At 41.9% G+C, this 24610-nt stretch overlaps 2 protein-coding genes across 7 annotated transcripts in view; both read left to right on the plus strand.

Moving 5' to 3' along the window:
• The window catches only part of NFXL1 (nuclear transcription factor, X-box binding like 1), a 50992-nt gene extending 42772 nt beyond the window's left edge, over positions 1-8220 (plus strand). For all 3 annotated transcript variants that reach the window (XM_066281187.1, XM_066281185.1, XM_066281186.1), the window contains 3 exons: positions 4229-4315; positions 5116-5169; positions 6984-8220. In XM_066281187.1, the coding sequence (XP_066137284.1) occupies positions 4229-4315; positions 5116-5169; positions 6984-7151 (309 nt within the window). In that variant the 3' untranslated portion in view covers positions 7152-8220. The remainder of the gene's footprint in view (positions 1-4228; positions 4316-5115; positions 5170-6983) is intronic.
• A 7741-nt stretch (positions 8221-15961) lies between these two features.
• CORIN (corin, serine peptidase) overlaps positions 15962-24610 on the plus strand; it is a 212583-nt gene continuing 203934 nt past the window's right edge. For 3 of the 4 annotated variants that reach the window (XM_066232657.1, XM_066232660.1, XM_066232661.1), the window contains exon 1: positions 16213-16385. In XM_066232657.1, coding sequence (XP_066088754.1) covers positions 16326-16385 — 60 coding nt within the window. In that variant the 5' untranslated portion in view covers positions 16213-16325. Of the gene's footprint in view, positions 15997-16212; positions 16386-24610 lie in introns of those variants that run through there. The other variant, XM_066232658.1, reaches the window with a different exon arrangement.

A 24610-nucleotide genomic window follows, 5' to 3' on the forward strand; every position in this document is an offset into this window, starting at 1 on the left:
GATGGAATCAGTGTGCTCTACATTTATCTTTGTACAAGGAACACATGAGTAATGCAGTGAGGTTCATGGTTTAAAAAATGGTGTGGAATTATGTGAAGCTTTTTTTATTTTGCCATCAGTAGCATGTTTTGAAAATGTTGCCCTAAAAAGACCTTACACGCACAGACTAATAAAGTTATAAAATAACATTCAAACTTGGAGAGAACCCTCTGAATATAAAATAGTGGTAACAGAGGAGTAAGAGAGCAAAAACTAGCTCGATGGCAACAGATTACATTCCGTTCAACAAATCTGATGAAGGAGGAGTCTGAATTCTCAGATGTCAGTGGCTGAGTGGTCTTTTCCCATTTCTCCTGACGTTCCTGTGGACGCTGTTGATTCATAACTTTTTGTTTTCTTATTTCTATGGTAATTTCCTAAAGCTAGGCTCCTTTTCTTTTCTTTAAATTTACTCTTTTATTTATCTATTCAATAAATATTTATTGAGAATCTTTTGCTTTTATTGAAGGTCTTTTTGTTTATTTTCACAGCTACTACTCTCATTATCCAGGGTAGATAACTTCTGAATTGAAATTTATTTACTTATTTGACAGTCAGAGAGAGGGATAGATAGGGACAGACAGACAGGAAGGGAGACAGATGAGAAGCATCAATTCTTCGTTACAGCACCTTAGTTGTTCATTGATTGCTTTCTCACATGTGCCTTGACTGGGGGGCTTCAGCAGACAGAGTGACCCCTTGCTCAAGCCAGCGACCTTGGGCTCAAGCTGGTGAGCTTTGCTCAAACCAGATGAACCTGTGTTTAAGCTGACAACCTCAGGATTTAAACCCCGGTCATCCGCGTCCCAGTCCAACCCTCTATCCACTGCGCCACCACTTGGTTGGGCTGAATTTAAATTTATAGACCTCTTCTAGAGTTGAATTCCTAAGTGTTAGATATTTAAATTGGACCACCTTTGCATGAAAATCAATACTTAGTCAAGCCTCTTTTAATCTGGGTATCGCTCAAGTTTTCTCTCAGATCTCATGTTGTCTCAGTGCAGTTTGCCACTCATTAGAACTTTGGCAACAGGTTGTTCTTGGACTTTGACAACAGCTTCATAACAGATTTCCTTGCCTCTAGTCATAATACTTCCCTGGTGTAAGTTCTTCAGTGGTTCTTTATCCATTATGGGGGGAAAATATGCATTTTATAAGAAACATGGACTTGACGTACAAGAAAATCTATGATATTGCCTTTGCTTTCTTGTCCAGTCTCATCCTCTAACAGTTGTCTCTGTGAATCTGTTACTTAAGGGCTGGAATTTATGCTCTACTCCCCTCTAGTCTGTGAATATATGTATATATTCCTTCTTCTGTGTAAAATACAATGTATTTTTTTTTTTTTTTTTTACCGCTTTCTTACAAGAATCCTGCTAATACTCAGTGTAAGCATGTCCTTGTTTTGGAAGGTCTTCCTTCTAAGTCCCTTGGGAAGACAAGGTGCTCTTTCCTCTTTGGTGTCTTTGTACTAGGTTCTAGAGTTTTCTCAAGAGCATGTCTGGGCCTGACCTGTGGTGGCGCAGTGGGCTAAAGCGTCGACCTGGAACACTGAGGTCGCCGGTTCGAAACCTTGGGCTTGCCTGGTCAAGGCACATATGGGAGTTGATGCTTCCTTCTCCTCCCCCTTCTCTCTCTCTCTCTCTCTCTCTCTCACTCCTCTCTCTCTAAAAATCAATAAAGAAAATATTTTAAAAAAAAAGAGCACGTCTGTAACCTTGTTTCTCATCTGTGAAGTAGAGTTTACACAGACTTATTGAAAGGAATGAAAGAGGTAATACTTATATAGCACTTAGGACAATGATTGCTCTGTTTAGTAACATAGCATTAGCTGCTATTATTATTATTATGTTTAGCACTTATTATTATATTCTTTTCATTGTTATGTCCCCTGTCCCTACCACAGCACTTGGCATGTAATAGGCACTCTATAGGTACCTTCTGAATGAGAAAAGATATGGTCATTCTTTCAGGTTTATAGACTTAATGTACACCCCACACATTTATTTATTTTTTATTTTTTTATTTTTTTTAATTTTTCTAAAGTTGGAAACTAGGAGGCAGTCAGACAGACTCCCACATGTGCCCGACCAGGATCTACCTGGCATGCCCACCAGGGGGAAATGCTCTGCCCATCTGGGGTATCGCTCTGTTGCAATCAGAGCCATTCTAGCACCTGAGGCAGAGGCCACAGAGCCATCCTCAGCGCCCAGGCCAACTTTGCTCCAGTGGAGCCTTGGCTCTGGGAGGGGAAGAGAGAGACAGAGAGGAAGGAGACGGTGAGGGGTGGAGAAGCAGATGGGCGCCTCTCCTGTGTGCCCTGGCCGGGAATCGAACCCGGGACTCCTGCACACCAGTCTGACGCTCTACCACCGAGCCAATCGGCCATTTATTTTTTATTTAATGTTTGTTCATGAAATTTTTTCTTTTTCTGGATTGTTTTTGAAGGACAAGACCATGTTTATCACCAACATCTGCCAAAAATGAACTAAAGGAGGGGAAATCCTCCAAGTAGTAAAATTCCATTCTATAAAGTGCTTTCACTAAAGTGCATGCACTTTGTTCATAGGAATTGGTGATCTCATTTCTAAACTCTGGTAGATTTGATATAAAAAAACTAGTCTGAGAGTGTGATCAGAGGAGAAATTGATACAAATAGGGCAAACCTGACATCTGGCAACAAGAAATAGGTAATGAATAAACGGTATATAAAAGACCTACAAGCCCTGGCCGGTTGGCTCAGCGGTAGAGCGTCGGCCTAGCGTGCGGAGGACCTGGGTTCGATTCCCGGCCAGGGCACACAGGAGAAGAGCCCATTTGCTTCTCCACCCCTCCGCCGCGCTTTCCCTCTCTGTCTCTCTCTTCCCCTCCCGCAGCCAAGGCTCCATTGGAGCAAAGATGGCCCGGGCGCTGGGGATGGCTCTGTGGCCTCTGCCCCAGGCGCTACAGTGGCTCTGGTCGCAACATGGCGACGCCCAGGATGGGCAGAGCTTCGCCCCTGGTGGGCGTGCCGGGTGGATCCCGGTCGGGCGCATGCAGGAGTCTGTCAGACTGTCTCTCCCTGTTTCCAGCTTCAAAAAAAAAAAAAAAAAAAAAGACCTACAAAGTCAGCCTGAACAGGTGGTGGTACAGTGGATAGAGCATCTGACTGGGCTGCCGAGGAACCAAGTTTGAAACCCTGAGGTCACTGGCTTGAGCACAGGGTCACCAGCTTGAGTGTGGGGATCATAGACATGACCCCATGGTCCCTGACTTGAGCGCTAGGTCGCTGGCTTGAGCAAGGGATCACTTGCTCTGCTGTAGCCCCCCCCCCTCCGTTTAAGGCACATACGAGAGAGCAATCAATGAACTAAGATGCTGCAATGAAAAATTGATCTTCTCATCTCTCTCCCTTCCTGTCTGTCTGTATCTGTCATTCTCTCTGTCACTGTCACGAGAAAAACGGACCTGCAAAATCAAAGTCTAAGACTATTTAAAATAAGGACCACTTCATTTATTATAGCATAGTACACACATTGATCATAGTATTGATATGTAGTCATTAAGAAAAGATTAGTTTTTTATTTCACTAAAGAGTACAAGTGCAAATATAAACTGTAGAATGATTTTCATAAACTTATGGAAGGTTCACTGGTTGATAGAAAACTTTGTAGTTCTTTAGAAAACTTCTAGAATTGCACTAAGTTGGCTATTTAAGTTTGGATTTTAGTGAATTAACATGAAATAATAGTGAACATTCATTTCCTCGATTGCACTAGCCACAGTTCAGTGCTCAGCAGCCACCTGTGGTTAGTGCAGCTCTTAGGGAGTGCGGAGTTAGAGTACTCACAGTCCCTCAGAATGCTGTTGGATGGCAGGGCTCTGGAACACTTTATTCCCTGGAAGCTTTAGAGGATTCACAAGAAACAATAAAGAAAAACTGTTTTCTCAATAGTTGCACTTAGTAAATGCATGATTTTAATTTTATGGTATTTGCTTCATTGTAATTAAGAGAAAATAAAGCAATAATGACTCTTCGAGCCAAGAAATTTGATGCTTACAGCCATACATTATTAAATATTAATAAACATGACTGTTAAATAATTTGTATAACCTTAAGCTTTTAGGGAAATTTTGCTTTCTTATGACATACAGTTAGGACTTTAAGGGAAAAGTCTTAAATCTGAAATGTAGAAATTTTCATTTGTAGGAATTGCAGTGCAACAAAGTACGTGAAAACCATATTTCAGTAGACTGCGACATGACATGCAAGGAAATGAAGCGGAAAGCATCTGAGGTGATGTCATGTTTACTGTCATTTCTAATGTGCTAATGGCCTGTCCCTGTTTATTTTGGGCATTTCTTTATTTGCTTTTCACGAATGACTTGAAATCTCACCTTTTTTGCTTTTGTAATTAAAACCTAGATTTATAGGTCAACTTTGAACCCTTAGGTGTGCTTTTCATTGCCTAGTGTTCATCATATTTCTCATTTTCTGAACCAGTTAGTATCAGTGCTCTGCGACACGGTCGTTCAGCTTAATGTTAGGGTAAGCCTCTGAAAATTAGGTTCAAATAATATAGAAATAAGGTTTTAGGATTTTTTGCTATTTAGGTTACCTATTCAATTATTATTTCCCTCACTCAACCAAGACAATGAATAAACTTTTGAATTTGTTTGAGACTAAGATTTCCCTTCAAGACATTTGAAGTAAATAGTCAATTTCAACTCTAGAAAGATAGTATTTAGTAATTTTGGACATAGCTTCTTAGTATGATTACTCAAGAGAAAAAAATCCAGTTTTAAAAGCATTTCAGTTTATACTTATAACTCTTTGAATTGTGATCTAATAATACCTGTTGTAGTTTTTAAACTGAAGTGTTTATATAAGGTATGACATTCTATTTCTCTCTACCCCCAATCTGTTAGACAGTACCTTGGTAACACTTTTCACTATAATATTTACATTTGTTTAAATATTTGCCAGTGTAAAGCTTCCAAAAGTTGTTATGGATTAGTGGAGCCTCAGTGAGATAATGTTAAAATTCTGTACAAAATTTGACAAGTACAATGTGACTTTTAAATGTCCATAAATAGATAAAAGAAGCAGAAGCCAAAGCTGCTCTTGAAGAGGAAAAACGAAAGCAACAGGTAACTGAACAAAATACCCAGATTTATGTTTCTTTGTATCAGTGTTCGTTTTTACTTCAAACACTAAGTATATTCTAGGTGCAGACTAGGGGCTAATCTGGAAATATAGTTCATACAATACAGTAAGTCATTCACTTCCTTTCATCCAGGTACACTACCTCTGAGGAAGCACAGGATCCCATATCTTCCCAGATATTTTCTATGTTCCCAATTTACTTACTTGTCACTTCTATCCACTCTCCAACTGTAGAGTTTTAGCTCCACTTTGGTTGGGAGGGGTAAGTGTTGGAGTACAGTGACGTTTATTTTAAGGCATCTCCTGGAGCCTATGTCTTCACTCACCTAAAATTATTGCAGTTCTGTTTTACTGAGTTGTAGATTATGTGGAACAAATAAGTGCTGTTTGCTAATTAACACACTTGTTTTAATACATTCCCCTATGTCCCCATTAGATTCTTGAAAGCAGGATTATTATCTGTTCTTTGTTATTGCCTAGATAATCCTGTTTGTTCAAATACTATATTGATCATACACTCCAAAGAGTGGCTTAACTTTCTTATAGTGACATACAATTATTTGTTAATTTGCATTTTAAGATGCTTTATACTTACCAAGCCGGATATATTATATGTTAAAATGCTGCTTTTATGAATGAAGAAATTAAAACTTGCATGACTTGAGGGAGGACATTAGAAATAATTCATGTGGTAATGAAGGTGGGCCAAAAAGACCTCTGATATTTTATGGTCTTATAAAGTTCATTTGCCTAATATCCCAGAATAAGTTGTCAGAGGTCAATTCCTGGGATATTAAATTATTAAGAATAGTTTAGGATGTCCTTCACTTTTTTATAAACCATTATGGTTGGTGATTTCAAATATGTTCTCTATTTACTGACCTTTTCAATAGAGTATTATATATGACATAACTTAAACTACACTTACTGCCTGTGGTCCTCATTAGTCAGCAACCACCTGGCAATATTCTGACATTTTAGTTCACTGTAGAGTGTCACTTGTTATTAAATTAAGTATATAATTAGGTCTTCTTCAGATGTGGTTTACAGACAAAGTAATGGATGTGTTAACTGAATTCTATATTTCTACTATTAATAAACATTTACAGAATCTTGTATGGATATTACATATGTTAGTTAACTATCAAGTTTTAGTTAATAACAATGCATGTTACATTATCATGTATTAAAGTTTAATAAATTTGTAAGGAGTGCCATCCAGTTATCCTTTTTTTAGAACCAGTTTTCATATAATTCTACTTTTTAATAAAGTCATCTGATTTAAAGCATGAAGCATTTTTTCCCTGAAGAATTTTTATTCTGTAATTTTAAATATATTTGATCAAGAGGAGAATCAGTTTCTAGAAGATATTTTCTCCTTAGTCACTTAAATTTCTTCCACAGAAGCCATTACTGTTATTTGGCAACATTGTAAGAAACTGGGCTCCTCTTAGCACTTGTAGAAGTTGAGTATTATTGAGTTTCAGTAGATTAATGGTATTGAAATATAAAGCTAATGTCTGCGTGTTAGGGCACCTGATTTAATCATTTCTATCTTTAGTATAAAGTCAGGCTACAGTCTGAAATTCTCGTCTCTTACTCCTCACTACCCTTTCTGTGTCCTAAATTCAGACTTTGTTGAGTACAGTTAGTAATAGAAAGTTTATTTAATCAAATCAATGTATTTATTACATACCATTGCTATTAAAACATTTTCCAAATTAATTTATTTTCATCTAAGTGGAAAATTTCAAATTAATGTATATATTGGACATAAAATGATACTGTGTTGATTTAGGCTGAACTGGAGGCTTTTGAGAACAGACTGAAGGGTCGTCGGAAGAAGAACAGGAGAAGAGATGAAGTGGCAGTTGAGCTGACGCTGTGGCAGAAGTATAAATACCACCTCCTGCCCGTATGCGCCGTGGCAGTTCTAGTGTCCGCATGGTACATATCCATGGCGTAGTTTCCTTCTCTTACTCAGACTGGATTTAGATAAGTTATTAAACTTGGAATATTAGGGAGTGTATATTGTACAACACGATATATATTCCTACTCATCTCTCTGTTCTCTTCCAGCTGTTAGAAGGATAGAATATTAAGCTTTACCTTAACTATGAGAAGTGGCAAATAGAACATTGTTTGATATTAAAAGCATGACTGAAATTGTAAGATATTTCATAAGGCATAATTAGCATCAGGGTAATATGTTAGTTGTTCATTGTGCTTTCTTGTATTAACATAGTTGTTTCATTTACTATTCAAACCAACATTTATTTTTTCAAAATTAAGATGAAACTGAGCCATATGTGCAGTAAGAAGAATATTTCATAATGCTTTGGTTACTTATTAAAAGGTACTTTTCTTCATCCTGTAACTTTGTATTTAAAAAAAAAAAAGATTCTCTAAAGGACCTCTTAACTTGTAACATGAAGTCATATAATTAGATTCCAGAAATTGGTTTATTAGTAAGAAATTTTTATCAGTTATTGAAATAAATTTTTATGTAGTGTGTACTCCTCAGAGGAAATATAATTATTTTCAAAATATGCCAGGCTAGATTCCTCACATGTGGCTATTTCTTGTGTAAGAAGCTTTCAACTGAAGTCGGCATGGTTTGTAAAACTTGTATGTGTCTTTTCAAAGTAATAATAAAAGAAAAACTAATATTTATGAGCACTATGTGCTGAGCACAGGGCTTATGAACTTTATGTACTTTATTCTCATGTTTTCTTATCACCATACTATAAGTAGATTTTTTCTGGAAATAATCAGTTCTTATCAAAACAAGCTGATAGAGAAATATAAGTAAGCCAAATTGTTTGAATTGTAAGTCATTTTAAATGGTTTTGTTATTTAATTTTTATATGATTGTTTTCATTAAAATTTTTCATACCAAATTTGTAGTCTAAAATTTTTACTATTATTTAAAATATTCAGGAGTCTGTAAGTTTAGGCTAGGTATTAGTATCGATGTATAAAACTCCAAAATTTGATGAAAAACAGTAATCGATAGATACTAAAAAGCAGTAGAAGGGTGTTTTAAACCAAAGGACAAAGAAAGATATTTAAATTTTACTAAATTTAACTCATTTTAAAAAAATCTTGTTGATTAATCAAGTATTAGCTATTGTCTAAAATTAAAGGGTACTCATTCCTTTTTTTATGGGCTTTGTGTTTTGATTTTAGTTTAGTTTTGTTTTTTTAAACTTTCCCAGTAGAGTTGTTGGGTTGGTGCCTCAGAAGCTCTAAATTAGAGCTGCTACTTTCAAATTGTTACTGTATGCTGCTCTTAAATGAATATTAAGGAATATGAACAACTCGGTGCCCACCTGGGAAGCTGCTTTCTGTGTATCAGAATCTTGGCCTACTAAACATGCTTGAAGCCTAGTTCATGTCTGTTTGTTAGGCTTCTGACCTGCTAGGTTTTCTTTCTAATTTGTGGGAAAGAATTTAGTGAGCAGAGGAAATAGATTGAATGAATGAAAAATTAAAAGGCTGTTTTGTATTTTGTTGGCTATTAGCTCAGAGCTTAATTTCAAAATCACAGAACTATTTATTCATTTAATCTACAGATGTGTTTCCTCTGTGACAGATACTTTCTAGGTACTAGAGATAATGGTAACTTTTCTCTCGGGGAGCTGCTACAGGAGTGGAAGAGATGAAAAAATAGTGAATATGGTGTCATGTAATAAGTGGTATCCAAAAAAATAAGATTTAGTACAGAAAGTGATGAAAGTGGGGGTAAAAGTGCACTAGCTACTATAGGTTGGGAAACTCCTCTGGGAAGGGTTCATTTCAGCTGTGACCTGGAATGACCTTCGCTTGAAGATCTGAGGTGAAAGTCTGTGAAGGAGAGAAAGCAGCAAGTACAAAGTCCCTAAGTCCGAGATGGCGATCCTATGACGCGTGTCAGCACTGACACACGTAGCCATTTTCATTGGCACGCGGCCGCATGTGGCTGCATACCAGAGAAGTATGGGGCCGCATGCCGAGAAGGACATTTCATCCTCGGCTCCTGCATAGCCAGGTGCATTAGCCAAGGATAAAACATTTGCTTTAGTATAGACACTCTGTGCTGGAAGTCTGTAGGCCAAAACAACAGAACTCCGGCACAGAGCGTCTAGTTCTGGGACTTCCAGTTAGGCCGTTAGGGGATCTTTGACCTCACTTCTGGCCAGTGGAGCAGGGAGTAGCGGAATACTGTGGGGGACACATCTCTAGGGGTCCTATGATCGCCATTACCAGCAACCACATAACCACAGCAACCATCATCCAATCTACTGTTCTGGGGTGTCGTGGATTTCTAATTGACCATCATTACTGAGATAAGTGAGAGGGAGGCTGGGAGAGGAGAGGGCCTGTGTTATGGGTGCCATTTCCCGCCATTAGAAATAGTGGCAGCCATCTTAATTTACATAAGATGCAACTTGCAGAATTTCAAGACAGCATCTGGGCTCAGGTGTTTGTCGACTTGAGGTCAAAGCTTGAGAATCTGGAAAGGTGCCGCCTAGAGAGTCAAGAGGAGTGCCACTATGAACAGGAAATTTGGAGTGCCTGGAACCGATTACCAGACACTTTTAGCACCCTGAAAAATATAGCAATGGCTTTACTCACAATTTTTCTCTCTATGTACTTTTGTGAGACCTTATTCTCAGTGTTAAATAATATCAAAACCAACAAAAGAAACAGATTGACAAATGAAGTTAGTAGTGCTTGCTTGGGCTTGAAGTGTACAAAATACCAACCTTCAATTGAAGATTTAGCCAATAAAATTCAGCAACAAAAATGTCACTAATAGGCAGGTTAGTTAAAGAATTCCCCCTCCCCCTCACTCATCTTAGTTCATGGCACCCCACACAAGTTAAATAATATCAAGACCAACAAAAGAAACTGACTGACAGATGAACAAAGAAGTCACTAAGCAGGTAAGTTAAATAATTAGTTTTTGGTTTATTAAATACAGTAATATATTACAATTATACATTTTTGTTATTTAAACTATAAATATCACGAAATTACAGTTTTTTTCTCAAGGTGATACACCACTCGAGTTATGCTCATTTTTTTTGGTGAATTTTGACACACCAAGCTCAAAAGATTGCCCATCACTGCCCTAAGTTGTAGAGAGGCTTGGCATGGCTGAGCATCAGGTCTGGTGTGGCTGGAGCTTAGAGAATGAGAGGGAGAGTCGGGCCAGCCAGTTCATGTAGTGCTTGGTAGACCATGGGAAGGAATGGGGACTTTATTATAGTTGCAGTTGGCATCATTGAAAAGTTTTAAATGGGGAATAGTTATTTTTGTTATTTAAAGATTGCTGGCTGTAATCTGGCCAGCTTTGCTCAGTGGTAGAGCATGAGCATGGCGTGTGGATGTCCCAGGTTCTATTCCCAGTCAGGGCACACAGGAAAAGCGCCCATATCATCTTCTCTACCCCTCTCGGTCGCCCTTCTCTCTCTCTCTCTCTCTCTCTCTCTCTCTCTCTTTTCCCCTCCTGTAGGCATGGATAGATTGGTTTGAGCATATTGGCACCAGGCACTGAGGATAGCTCTGTGGAGCCTCTCTACCTTAGGCACTAAAAATAGCCCAGTTGTGAGCATGGCCCGAGACAGGGGTTGCTGGGTAGATCCCAGTTGGGGTGCATGTGGGAATCTGTTTATTTCCCCTCCTCTCACTGGAAAAGAAGAAAAAGAAGAAAAAAGATGGCTGGCTGCTGTGTAGAGACTGAGGGAGCAAGCATAAAAGCAGGAGGAGAGATGAGTTGGCAAGCAGTCCCAGTTGAAGGTGCTGATGGTACTCAGATCCAAAGGAACTTGCCTGCATTTCCTACGTTCACCAGAGCGAGTGGTGTGGGGGTACTGCAGAAATCCTTGCACGAGAGCAGAAGGGGAATGAGTGAACAGCTCAATATCAAGTTAAATTTGGTATAAATATGATACTTTCACTAATTTATTCTGAGGGAAATAAAGCAATAGATGTCCTTTTGCTTCCATCTGAGCCAATTAGATAAGGCATGGAAAAAGTTTTCAAATAGCTACTAAGAAGAGACAAATTTGAGACTGAGTTGGCCAATTTCCTATTTCCTTTGTAAATAGTGTTAAGTTTTTCAGCTTACTATTTGAAATCTGTGGAACATCTACATTGAAACCTTTCAAGTTTTTCAGTTTAAACAGTCACAGGTTGGCCAACACCTAGTGTTTATATTTCAATTAATTTCATTCTTGAAGTCCAAGTTAAATTCAGATAATCCCAAATGTTTTTAGTAAGAACTTTGCTGAAATTGCCAAAGGAACTTAATTGAACAGAAACATTGAAAATGTGCTTTTTTCAAAAATGTCTGGTGCTTGAACTTCAGGGCTATGGATGTTAAAAATTTTAAACAGTTAAGTATCTGTGATAGTGTTTAAAGACGACCAGTAAGTACTTTTTGGCCCTTTATTTATTTCACATGACTCAGACTCCAGTTGTTATGTTTGCCCTTCCTGAGATAGATGTCTAAGGTCTGAAGCTAGAGTTGACAGTACTAGCTATGTCTCTTGTCTGGTCTGTGGAAGTTGCCCTCTTGAATGAATGGCAGTGTTTAGACCTCTGTAAGTCTTGGACCTTAGGGTCTGCCTATGAGGTTGATGAGCTTCATAGAGGAAGAAGCAGAGCACTGATTCCTGCCTCCTAGGAGAGATGTGGCTTTGGGAGGGACAGGAGGAGCTAAGAACCCCTCTCCCTCTGCTCTCTAGAGACTCTTAAGGGACAAGGGAGACCAGGTGTCCATCTGGGAAATCATTTTCATGTATTTCAGATTCTTGGTCTATTAAGGAAGTTTAGCTCTGTTATTTACTGAGCTTCTATTCTTGCTTAGTTTTCTTTCCAATTACAGCGGGGGTCAGGGGCATGTCTTTAAATGGTGCTATGAAGAATTATAGCACCTACAGCCCGAAATTCCACAGTTCAGATTCACTTAGTTAAAACACCTCTAGAGAGACATTCAGTAACAACCTTTATCACCCGCATCTGGCTAGTCTTATATCTGTGTGTGTGTGTGTGTGTGTGTGTGTGTGTGTGTGTGTGTGTGTGTGTGACAGAGACAGTCAGAGAGATAAGGACAGACAGGAAGGGAGAGAGATGAGAAGCATCAGTTCTTTGTTCTGGCACCTTAGTTGTTCATTGATTGCTTTCTCACATGTGCCTTGACTCGGGGGCTACAGCAGACTGAGTGACCCCTTGCTCAAGGTAGCAACCTTGGGCTCAAGCTGGTGAGTCTTGCTCAAACCAGATGAGCCCGCGCTCAAGCCAGTGACCTCGGGGCTTCAAACCTGGGTCCTCCATGACCCAGTCCGATGCTCTATCCACTGCGCCACCGCCTGGTCAGGTTAGTCTCAGTCTTCTCACAATATGTTCTCCTCAGAGCACTAAACTATATCTGTCCTTGTATGATATCTTTGTTTATTGTCTGTCTCTTTCACTAGAATTGTAAGGTCCATGAGGGTAGGGGTGGGGCTGTTGACTGCTGTAACTCTACAGTGGGAAACCATGCGGGGCTGCATGGTAGATGCTGGTGCTGGTTTCCTAGGGCTGCCGTAACCCAATACCACGGAGTGGCTTGAAACAACAGAAATGTACTCTCACAGTTCAAAAGTCCAGATGTCCAAAATCATAATGTCAGCAGGGTTGGTTCCTTCTGGAGACTGACTGGGAGAAACCGTTGCCTGCTTTTCTTCTAACTTCTGGTTGTGGGCATCAATCCTTAGAGTTTCTTGGCTTGTAGACACAGCGCTCCAATCTCACCTCCATTTTCATGTTGCTGTGTGTCCTTTTCTGTCTCATAAAGACCCTCTCTGTAAGTAGGGCTCATCCTATTCCGGTATAATTTCATTTTAGTTAATTACATCTGCAAAGACCCAGCAAGTGTTACCTATTACATGTCTGCAACTATTTTAAAGCACTTTACATATTTCATTAATCCCCATAATAGCCTGTGAGGTGGGCTTCTTATCCTGTTTTTACAACAGAGGAAACTAGGTTTGTTTCAAGAATTGAAAACTGAGATAATATATGTCATTTTGTGAAGTCCCTGAAAAATTCTTAGCTATAATAATATAGGTAGATGTGATTTAACCTCATAACTTCAAGACTTCTCTTACAAATTTATTTTATAATCAAAATAAAAATTTCTGTGAATTGAGGCATCTTAGTTTTTGCTCATGTGGTCATTGTCAGTGAGGGGGTAATATTCCTGGGAAGACTAGGCGGGATGCTGGCCAAAGGGAGGAGTGTTTGGGCAGTCACATTACACCATGGGACCCCAGTGCTGGGGAAAACTACTGCTGGGGGGTGAGGGTCTAAAAATACAATTCCTTCGAAACTTTTTATGGGCCAGTTCTTATTACCTTATTCCCCATGACTACTCTGGTATATTAGAGTAGAGCACTGATGTCCCAGGAATGTTATATACAGCAAACAGAATGTCTACACGGGCTACTTCTATCATGTTTTAGTGTGCTGGAATATATTACTTCAGATGTTAATGTTGGTTTCGCCTTTTAATTAAACTCTCTGCAACAGGTAAACAAGTTACTTGTTTCTTTCTTGTTTTAGTCTTAAAATTTTTATTTTATTGTAAAGGCCTTGCATTATTAGATCTCCACTAAAAAATACCACATTCTAACTCTTTAAAGCCAGTTGCACATTATGTGCAAGTATTTTCCATGGTTTATATATTTGTGTTTGTTTAAGGTATATATTCCACTAGACTGAAAGTTCTGTGCAGGCAGGAACTCTGTTTCATTCATCTGACAGCAAATCCCAAGTGAGTATCATCTGAACGAATAGCTAAGTAGGTAAGCCACGGGGTAGCACGTCTGTTTTAGCCACCGCTTGCCAGTTACCATCCTGGGACTCTGGCTGGCTCTCTAAGACATCTCTTTCTTATTCTCAAATTACCTTTATTTGTAGTAGTACTAAGTACTGAATTGGTCTATAATATGATATGTAACCAAAGTTTGATCTGCAAAATCACCCTGTCCAAAGGTATATTCACTACCTTTAAATTAATTTTTTTCCATAAATCTGTTTTTTTCTTTTATATCATCTAATTAGTTGAATCTGGGCTTGAAATGCTAGGTAATAAAAATTTCAAAGGCAAGAAATGTTTTGTTTTGTAAAAGTGAAGTATTTTAAGAAGCTAGATAATGGTCGTCACTCTAAGTTGAAAAGCAAATGTGGCAAAAAAAATTTTAAAGCAATAATTCAAACAAGTCATTGGAGAGTACTGTGAGCCCTCTGCATGTTGAATTTTGAGACTTCTAACATTTTTATGATTTCTTACATTATAAAGGTTGCTACAAAGAATATAAAAATAGCTGTTTATCCTCATACAAAGACTAGCTCAAGTATTCACTGGTGCCATTGGCTGGGTTTTCTTGCTAAAAGGAAGTTTAAGAAATCCGCTTTTACATCATCAAAGCTTTAGTCCTTCAAAGAACACAGTAGTGGGATAGACAAGACTTATCTTCTCTGTCTTTCTCCAATTCACGTTTTAGCTACTTTAATGTCATAGTTCCTGGAGTACCTCCACCAGAGGGCAGAACGAGGTAAAATAGAAATTCACACTCGGCTTCGGAATGTCTGGAGAAACCTTGAGGGTGGAACCCAGCCCTCATCTTATAAACTGAACTAATGGTGGTCCAGAAAGACTAACGACTTGCTCAAGGGAGAGCTGGCAGATAATCTCCTGGTTCTTGGTATTTTCAGGCTGGTGTCTCTGTGGTGATGTCAGATGAGGCAGCGTCTTAGTAAGAACACAGTCCTGCAATGAATGACACTGTCTCTGTAACCCAGCACTTGTCCGCTGTGTTAACTTAGGCTGGTTACTTCGACTCCCTAAATCTTTTTCATCTCTAAAAAAATAATAATACCTATCTCATAAAGTGGTTGCCAGAACTAAAAGTAATGCATATGCATATAGTTTTTTAATACTTCAAGCCTGCCACTAAGAGCTTAACTTCTGTGACTTACGAATAACTTGTTAGATACTGGATTTCAAACCTGATGTTTGGAACACTGATGGAACCAGTGTTTCAAATATTGTACTATGTGTACACATGCAATGTTTTCTACTTTCTCACCTTAGAAACACAATTTTGCAGCTCCCACCCCCACTATGATAGTCAAGAAACAGATGTCTGATACACACTTTACTGATGCATGGCCTCCTCCAGAATTATGGAGGTGGATTTATTCAATAACTTCATGAGTAATATTTGCAATTTCCATCGATCTTGACTAAAGTTGGATGAAAAAAACATTTTTAAGAAAGAAATGTCTTTACCTTCGTCAACACCTGCAGGGCCCTCCTTCCCTGCCTGACGAGGAGCGGGGCGGCAGCTGGTGATACACCAGAGCACAGCGTTGGTCCCCAGTCTCAGCCCGTGGGTGCTCTCTGCGGGGAAATGGGGAACCAGGTTTATGGAAGCAGGCTGGGGCTCGCCCTCGTCCCTGCAGCCTCAGCGAAGTCTCAGGCAATTTTGCAAAAGCAGTTTCTTCACCAAACGTATAACAGAAGGCAAGTTTCCATTTGCTTAATGCAAATAGTGCTCGCCCTAGAAACGCTAAACCTTTTTTGAGATAACAAACGACCTCTAATTGCCAGTGCGTGCAGTTATTTTGATTTTTACTTGGCTACGCTCTGGCTAAAAGGAAAAGGTCTAGGATGTGATAAGGGTTTAGAGAGCCCAGAACTAAGTCCTTTGTCCCAATTACTCTGACTCCTACAGCCAAACTTTCAGGTCTCATCTTTTACGTGCTGCCATCGCGAGGTATAATTTGGGGTCGGGGTGGGGGCGGGGCGTATTGCGCTTGGCTTCGCGTCTGTCCCTGAAGAATAACTTTTTTGAATGCGAAGAGGTGGAGTGCGGAGGATCTGTCATTAAGAGTTCTTATGGGTGGGACCCAGAGACGGGAATGGGGAGGGAGTGGTCCGCGGGTGGGATCTATCAAGCAGACAAAATGTGGGGGGCCCCGTCCCTTGAAGTTCAACTTGTCTCTCTTCCTGAGCGAGGAGCTAAGCAACCGTAGTTCTCTCCCAGGGACACACAGAGGAGAGAAGAGCGACCAAGATAAGAGTGGACAGAGAAAAAACAGAGACATGTTCTCGGTGAAACAGTCCCCGGACGAGCGCTACCGCGGAGCCGGGGCCCCGAAGCGGGTAAGATCCACAAGATGCCCGAATCGCACTCTGCCGGCAAACAGGTTGGATGACCTCTCAGTCCGGGTGAATTCAGGATTAACCCTTCCTTCCTTTGCCCCCTCCTCCCCTTAATTGTCATCTTCTTTCCCCACTATCGGGGAGCTTTCCCAGCCCCGCGTCCCAGGGCGCATGGTACTTCCTACTCGGTCGCCCAGCGTCCGGGACCCTCCCAGGGTCATGGGCAAGGCTTCCTTCAGTGTTCGAGCCGGATCGGTCTGGAGACTCCCCTTAGCAGGGTCAACGGCCAGTCCCGGCGTTGCCACTCTTCAGGTGGACTCCGGCGCAGCCCCTGGGGGATCCAGGGCTGCTCTCTGCGCCGCGCGGCCGCCGCCTGGCATTGGGAGGACCGCGCAGCAGCCTTGCCTGCCGCAGACCCAAGCGCCCTGGTCTTGTTCCTCTTAGAGCCAGGACTGGTGCTCGGTTTCCTGCGCGGTTTCCCTAAGACCGGCTGGTGCGCGGAGATCACTGAACTCTTCTGGAGCGTTGATCTCTAGGAGCCGATTCCATTTGCAGGGTGCCCGAAACTCCTGCCTTCCCTGCGCGCAAACTTTTTGTCTCCGGGGCGTACCCGCCTGGGCACACCCGGCGCCGGCCGTCGGAGGGCGCAGATTCGGAGCTGCTCCGGGTTGGGCGGGCTCTGATACTGTCCTGGGAATGGGCAAACTCGTTCGGGATAGGAAAGGTAGGCAGTAGCCCCACGGATGGTCCTGAGTCCCCAAGAACCGGCTCCAATTTGCAGCTGCCCTTCTTCGGTGTTAGGAAGGTCTCGGCTGCGCAAAGTCGGGGACTGGAGGACCCCTGTGCGGCAGGGACTGAGGGCGGAGGCGGCGGGAGGAAGGCGGTGTGCGGTGTCCTGCCGCGGCTCATTCCCTGCCTCAGCGGCAGGCACCCCGCTCCTGGTGCCGCTCGCTGGGGCCGGTGGATGGCAGTGCAGGCGCTCTCTGCATGCACGGCTGGTAATTCCCGGGACCCAGCCCTGGGCGCTTGCAGTTACAAGCCGTCAGGGCAGTGGCGGCACTGGGAATTCCCAGGGATTCTGTCCCAGCAGTTCATTAAGTGATGCTCTCCTTCCGCGGGAAACTTAAAACAATGAGCTACAAAGACCAACTCGTGTGTGATCTGTGACTACTTCTGTATGCACAGTTGTAGTTTATAGTTTTTTAAAAAACATTTACTGATGGAAACCAAACTTTGTAAAGGAATGCCTGACTGCTACCGGAGAGGGAGCACAGTCAGGACTTACTGGTGATCGTTATCCGGACACAGATATTTTAGCTGAAGGTGTTGAAATTAAAGATGCTGCCAAACATTACTTCTTGGCATAACCCAGAGCAAATGAGAAGAAACAATGCATTTTTTAAAGTTACAAAATCCATTTTTGTCACAGTCACAAACATTCACCAGCTTGTTTGTATTATTTGGTGCCAATAGTTTTGTTGTGTGAAATGACGCTCAGAAATCAGTCCTAGTAACCAGGTTCCGGGGGGGGGGGGGGGGTGGAGAAGTCAGACTAGACGTCTGCACAGACATGTGTGAGGACTGAGCTGAGCAGTCAGATTTTCCATAGAATCCTTTCCAGATCACTGAGAGTCGAGTCGCGCTGGGATAAACTATTTTTAGAGTGATTTGGGTGTAGAATCACATAAACCTCAAAACCTCAAGATGCTGGAAAGTATTATTTAGGGGATGGGGGCTCTTCCCAGAAGGTTCCTTGCAGGATAAGATTACAGTCCAATGATGAAAGACTCAGTTAACCTTCCAGGAGGTTAAAGAGACAAGGATTGCTTTATTAATTTCACCAAGTATATTTCCAGGCATAGTGGAGCTTTTTAAAAAGATGCAAAATTAATCATGTGGGGAACCTTCCTCTTAGTGCTGCAGAAATCTTACTAGCAATAGCACAAAAGGTTATCACTGCCTCACGTACAAACCAGCTGTGTTTTTGTTTGGGGAGGGCCTCATTTTCCACCATGGGCTCATCCGGATTTCAGCGCTGGCTGACTTTATGGCCCTCCGTCGCCCTTCTCCATTGTTGGGGCAAACGAGAGGTTGCAGGAGACGAGAAGCCCAACACCTTCAGGGAATTCACCTCGCCACTCTCTGACACCTGTATTCTCAAATCTCTGTCCTCTGTTAGTGGGGTACTCTGTTGATCATTTCCCTCTTCCCCTTAACTCCAGCCTCCCCCACATGAGGACTCGGGCCTTCAAGTTTCCGAGTGTCTCTGCTGCTGGGAGTAAGGGAACTCCCTGATGACCAGATAAGCTGTATTAGAAAATTTCTGCTGAATGTGTCCAAGGGAGAAAGGTTTCTTTAATGTGCCACTTCTGCCTTAGTGAGTCAGCAAGTATGCTTTCATGTGTCCTATTTGCTCCGTCATTGTTCTTGGCAGTCCACTTTGTCTGACCAAGTGGAAAACAGGCTGGTCGGCTAAGGGGTGCTGACCTGGATGAAACACTAGATCCACACTGAGCAACCAAGGACCCCATACCCCCAAGACTTACTTGTTCCTCACCTCAGATGAGTGCACACACGCACACATACTTCTGTGTTCTAGAGTGATCAGAGAGGATGGGGATGGAAGAAATCACAGGAGTGACTGAGCACATTTCAAGTGCTCAATACTCACTCACACAGCCCAGTGGGTACTGCAGTAGACGGCGCAGGTAGAATGTCTCCTGTGTTGCAGAATGTTCTCTGAGAGCTTTCTTTCCCTTGAGCAATAACGAGACTCCTGGATGATAAAAGCTATCTTGTCCAGCACATTCTTTTGCTTCTTTTACAAATGCCAGGGTACTTGTTGAATGGTAAGTGGCTAGATTTATTTATAAATGAGCCAACAAGTGTGTATTAGTCACAAAATCCTTGGGAATTCTCCCCTTAGTCTTGATGACCTTTGCTAATGTATGTGTGATTCTTTTCCCTTCACCATGAGGCTTATGGCTCATGGTTTTCCTGCTTTTAGAGCAGAAACTCTATATAATGGAGGGAGATTCTCTCCCCAGTTCTCTTACATGTGGTACTGCTGTTTACAAGAATGACAGTACTACAATATGAGACTCAGTGTTTTGATCAACTTTTACTGAGATTATTTGATTTCTTCAGATTCGAAACTAGTACACCACCTCACTCTGTAGGACCCCTTCCCACACTGATCACCCTTTGACAGACTATGTATTTTAATTCTTTTTTTAAAATTTATTTATCCATTTTTAGAGAGGAGAGGGAGAGACAGAGAGAGAGAGAGAGAGCGCGTGCGGAGAGACAGAGAGAGAGAAGGGGGGAGGAGCAGGAAGCATCAACTCCCATATGTGCCTTGACCAGGCAAGCCCAGGGTTTCGAACCGGCAACCTCAGCATTTCCAGGTCGACGCTTTATCCCACTGCGCCACCACAGGTCAGGCTGTATTTTAGTTCTTAACTTTGATTATTTTCTGTCTCCTCTTACTCTAAGATATGATATAAGCTCTGTGGAGGCATTTTCCTGTGTTTCCGTTCATTGCTAGAAAAGTGTCTGGCACGTAGTTGGCACTTACTAACAGTTTGTGAATGAATGACTGCAGAAGCATATTTGGGACTCGCTAAGATAGATGCACGCTGTATTCATTTCCTGGGGCTGCTGTAAAAAAAATGACCACAAACTGGGTGGCTTAAACTTACAGAAATTTATTTGCTCACAGTTTTGTAGACTACAAGTCTAAAATCAAAATGCCAGTGGCACCACGTCCCCCGAAGACTCCAGGGAAGGAGCCTCCCTCCCCTCTTCCCGGCTTCCGGAGATTACTGGAAGCCCATGGCGTTCCTGGTCTTGTAGCTGCATCTCTCCTATCTCTGCCTCTTTAGTCACACATTCCTCTTTCCTGTCCTGTGTGTTCTTTCTCCTTATAAGGACTCCAGTCAGATTGGATTTAGGACTCACCCTAATCTAGTGTAACCTCCCCCTAAGAAATTACAAAGGCAAAGACTGTATTTCCCAATCAGCTGACATTCTGAGGTTCTGGTGGGCATGGATTTGGGGGACAGTACTGAAGCCAGTACAGGTACATAGATAGGATTCTTCCGCTAAGACCCCTTACCCCCTAGGGGTTTTCTTTGTTTCTGGGACTTTGCTGAATCTGCTTGAGAGCAAGCACCGTCCATAATGTTTATTATTTTTACAGACAATCACCGTGCAGGTTGGCAGGTTGTGTGTACTTTTCACGTGTGTGGAAAGTACCTGGGATGCTCACCTTGGATTGCTGGGTCAGTGGCCCTGTCCTGAGCCCGTCACTGTCCCCAGCCCTGTCTCCAGTCTCTCTCTTTGCTCAAAAAGCACCACCGTTGTCCTAGGGCTCTGGCTTCCTGTCTGACTCACTCCTGAGCACGCGCAGTGCTGTCTGCTCAGCCCAGAGCTCTGCCGAAGGGTGCCCATGAATTCTGTTTTCCTCTCGGCCAAATGCTGGCAGTTTTACCCCTATCAGCTCACCTCACAGCAGCTGTTTGTATAGTCTACAGTTCACTGCTCCGTGTCCAGGCCATGGTGACAAGCACGGTGTCAATGTTGGAGAGGACCAGAGGATCCAGGGTGGTGCTGTCGGTGATCCATCTCACCCTTCAATATCAGTGCCGAAACTCTGTCTCGAGAGGAGAAGGGCCAGCAGCCAACAGGCTGGCTTAGGAGTGGGGCAGAAAACACCGAACACCGCGGTGAGTTGCGAGGACCAGTTTGGTGCTTAGCCCCTTGAGCCGAGGCTGACCGTGTTGGAGGGGAACCTTTGTGTCCAGCACTTGGGAGAGTTTTTTTTTTTAATTTTATTTTTTTAATGGGGCGACATCAATAAATCAGGATACATATATTCAAAGATAACAAGTCCAGGTTATCTTGTCTTTCAATTATGTTGCATACCCATCACCCAAAGTCAGATTGTCCTCTGTCACCTTCTATCTAGTTTTCTTTGTGCCCCTCCCCCTCCCCCTTTTCCTCTCCCTTTCCCCCCTCCCCCCGTAGCCACCACACTCTTATCAATGTCTCTTAGTTTCACCTTTATGTCCCACCTACGTATGGAATAATGCAGTTCCTGGTTTTTTCTGATTTACTTATTTCACTTCGTATAATGTTATCAAGATCCCACCCTTTTGCTGTAAATGACCAATAGACGCAGAAAAGGCTTTCGATAAAATCAACACAATTTTATGTTTAAGACTCTCAACAAAATGGGTATAGAAGGAAAATATCTCAACATGATAAAGGCCATATATGATAAACCATCAGCTAACATCATATTAAATGGCACTAAACTGAAGGCTTTCCCCCTTAAATCAGGAACAAGATAGGGTTGTCCACTCTCTCCACTCTTATTTAATGTGGTACTAGAGGTTCTAGCCAGAGCAATCAGACAAGACAAAGAAATAAAAGGCGTCCATATCGGAAAAGAAGAAGTCAAGGTATCACTTTTTGCAGATGATATGATCCTATACATCGAAAGCCCCAAAGAATCCACAAAAAGACTACTAGAAACAATAAGCCTAACAATAACAGTAAGGTCGCAGGATACAAAATTAACATACAGAAGTCAATAGCCTTTCTATATGCCAACAATGAAACAACTGAGAACGAACTCAAAAGAATAATCCCCTTCACAATTGGGAGAGTTTTAAAGGAAAGGTTTTATGCAGCTGTGAAAGTAAATGCTGTCAGTCTGTCTAAAACCACGAAGGTCATGCTGCTGGTGTCACAGCAGCATAATCAAGGTAGATAACACCAGGAAATCTTAACCAGGGGCTCTGTGAACCCATGAGGAGGGGAAAATCTCTATGAAGTGAATTTTTCTGGCTAAAGCACCATAACACCCTGATTGGTGAAGAGCCACATGCGAGACATAAGTGACTTCAGCTGACGAGGATTCAATGATACAGCCTGGACAGAAAGAGGACTAAAGTCATTTATTTTTTTCCAGCAATTATTTAGGTACTAGGCCCAGTTCTAGGCACTTGGGAGACACCGGTGAACAAATAAAGATTTAGGCATGTGTGAAGCTTAGTTTCTAACCGAGTAATAGACAGTAAATCCGGAGTGCAGGGGAGAGAGATAACCGTCGCTGTAGCTATGAGTCACTTGGCCTATCATTCTACTCAGGGCCCTGGCGTGAGAACACCAGAGAAGGGAATCTGCTGTTAGTGTCAAAACCCGGGTGCCTTTTGTACGTGTTCATCCTGCCGTCCTACGTGTCACCCCGGGTTTACAGAGCTGTGCCCTTTTGTCCTCTAACCTCAGGCCAGTTAGTTAATCTGGTACTTGGCTGATGAACCTGACCCATCCCTGGAAAACCTGAGCGGGTGGGATGTGACAGAAGTCGTGTTGGTTCCAATGTGGCACTTTCCTAAGGAGTCCTAAGGGTGGTTTTGACGGTACCTGATTTTCAACCCTGTGTGCCAATTTCATTTTGTTTCCTTTTTATTAAACCTGTTGGGGTGACACTGGTTAACGAAATTATACAGGTTTCAGGTACAGAAGTCCATGACACATCCGCAGTACTACAACAGGCAATATTTCAGACTGCAGTGTTGCCTGTTGAACCCCAAGGAAGACTGATCAGAGGAGGTCTGACCACCAGGGCCGGGTTCGTCTAGGGGCTCTTCTCTGGTGCTAGGTTGGAGCAGGGCATTTTTCCTGTGTGTGCTGCTCGTGGGTGGTGGAGAGACAGTCACTGTGCTGGGAGCCTTCCAGCCAGTGGCCCAGAGTCAAGTTGGGAGCCAGGCACGCCTCTGGGTACAGCTGAGGAGGAGTTTGACACAGGATAAAATCTTCCTTAAATAGCTAGGCCGGACATCGCCCCTCTGCACTGAAAGTTAAAAAATAAAAAAAATAAAAAAAAATATATTCAGTGTAACAAAGGTACAGAATTTTCAGGTCAAGAGAGAAAATTAGGAAGATTAGGGATTAAAAAAATAAAAAGTAGAAACAAACAAAACCCAAAAGAACAAAAACGAAATCACTGAGGAAATAGAGTGAGCCTGATTGAACCCAAGCCGGGAAACAGCCCCCAGGCAGGCCTGGGGCTGAGGCCGGGGTTCTTGGTTCTGTCCTTCACTTGCTAGTTGGGTGCCTCTGCAGCAAGTTAGTTTCCCTTAGGCTCAATTTTCTTCTCTGAAAAATGGGCACAATGTCCCTGTCACAGGGTTGTGATCAAGAATTCAATGAAATAATGCTTTTTGAAGGTGCTTTGTAAGAACATGAATTGCTAGAGAAATGTGTGGGTTATTTTGTTGTTTTTATCTAGTGGAGAATTTAATTTTTCACATGATATCCTAATATGATATCCCTCTTGATTTAAAATTGCAGTTCTGCATAGGCAGAAATGTTGCTTTCCAAGTCTAGGCTCCCTTGTAAGTATGAGTAAGACAAAAATAAAACAATTAAAATTTAACACCCTCCTGCTTCCTTTATGGTCTGTTACTTCGCCGTCCAGTAGAAATACAATGTCAACTACATGTGTCATTCAAAATTCTCTAGTGGCTACATTTGAAAAGCAAAAAGAAACAAATTTAATTTTAATAGTTTATTTGATTCAACATATGGAATTAATGTGGAAATTATAAGTGAAATATTTTACTTACCTTTTTTTTTGTATTAAGTCTTTAAATTTTAATACTCTTGTAGCACATCTCAATTCAGATGAGTCATATTTCAAGTGCTCAGTAATTACCCGTGGGTCATGTCTACCATATTGGATAATACTGAGTCACAAGGCATATGGTAGATTGAATGCTGACCCACCAAATATATCCACATTCTAATCCCAGTGACCTGTAAATGCCACTTCACGTGGCAAAAGGGACTTTACAAATGTGATTAGTTAAGGATTTTGAGATCGGGAGATGGTCCTGGATTATCTAGGAGGGCCTGATGTAAGCACCATGTCCTCATAGGAGGGGGCAGGAGGGTCTGAGTCAGAAGAAGGGAATGAGATGATGGATGCGGATACTGAAGAGATGTGCTTTGAAGATGCAGGATGGGCCATCGGCCAAGGAATGCAGACAGGCCGTCACTGTAAGATGAAAAGCAGAAACAGACTGTCCCTGCAGAGCACTCAGAGGGACAGTCCTGACAACACCTTGCCTCTAGCCCGTGAAACATTTCCGACTTCCGACCCCCAGACTTAGACGAGAATAAATCTGTGTTGTAAGCCGCTGTGGTGACTTGTT

The sequence above is a fragment of the Saccopteryx bilineata genome, chromosome 5, assembly GCF_036850765.1.
Source record: "Saccopteryx bilineata isolate mSacBil1 chromosome 5, mSacBil1_pri_phased_curated, whole genome shotgun sequence".
NCBI lineage: Eukaryota > Metazoa > Chordata > Mammalia > Chiroptera > Emballonuridae > Saccopteryx > Saccopteryx bilineata.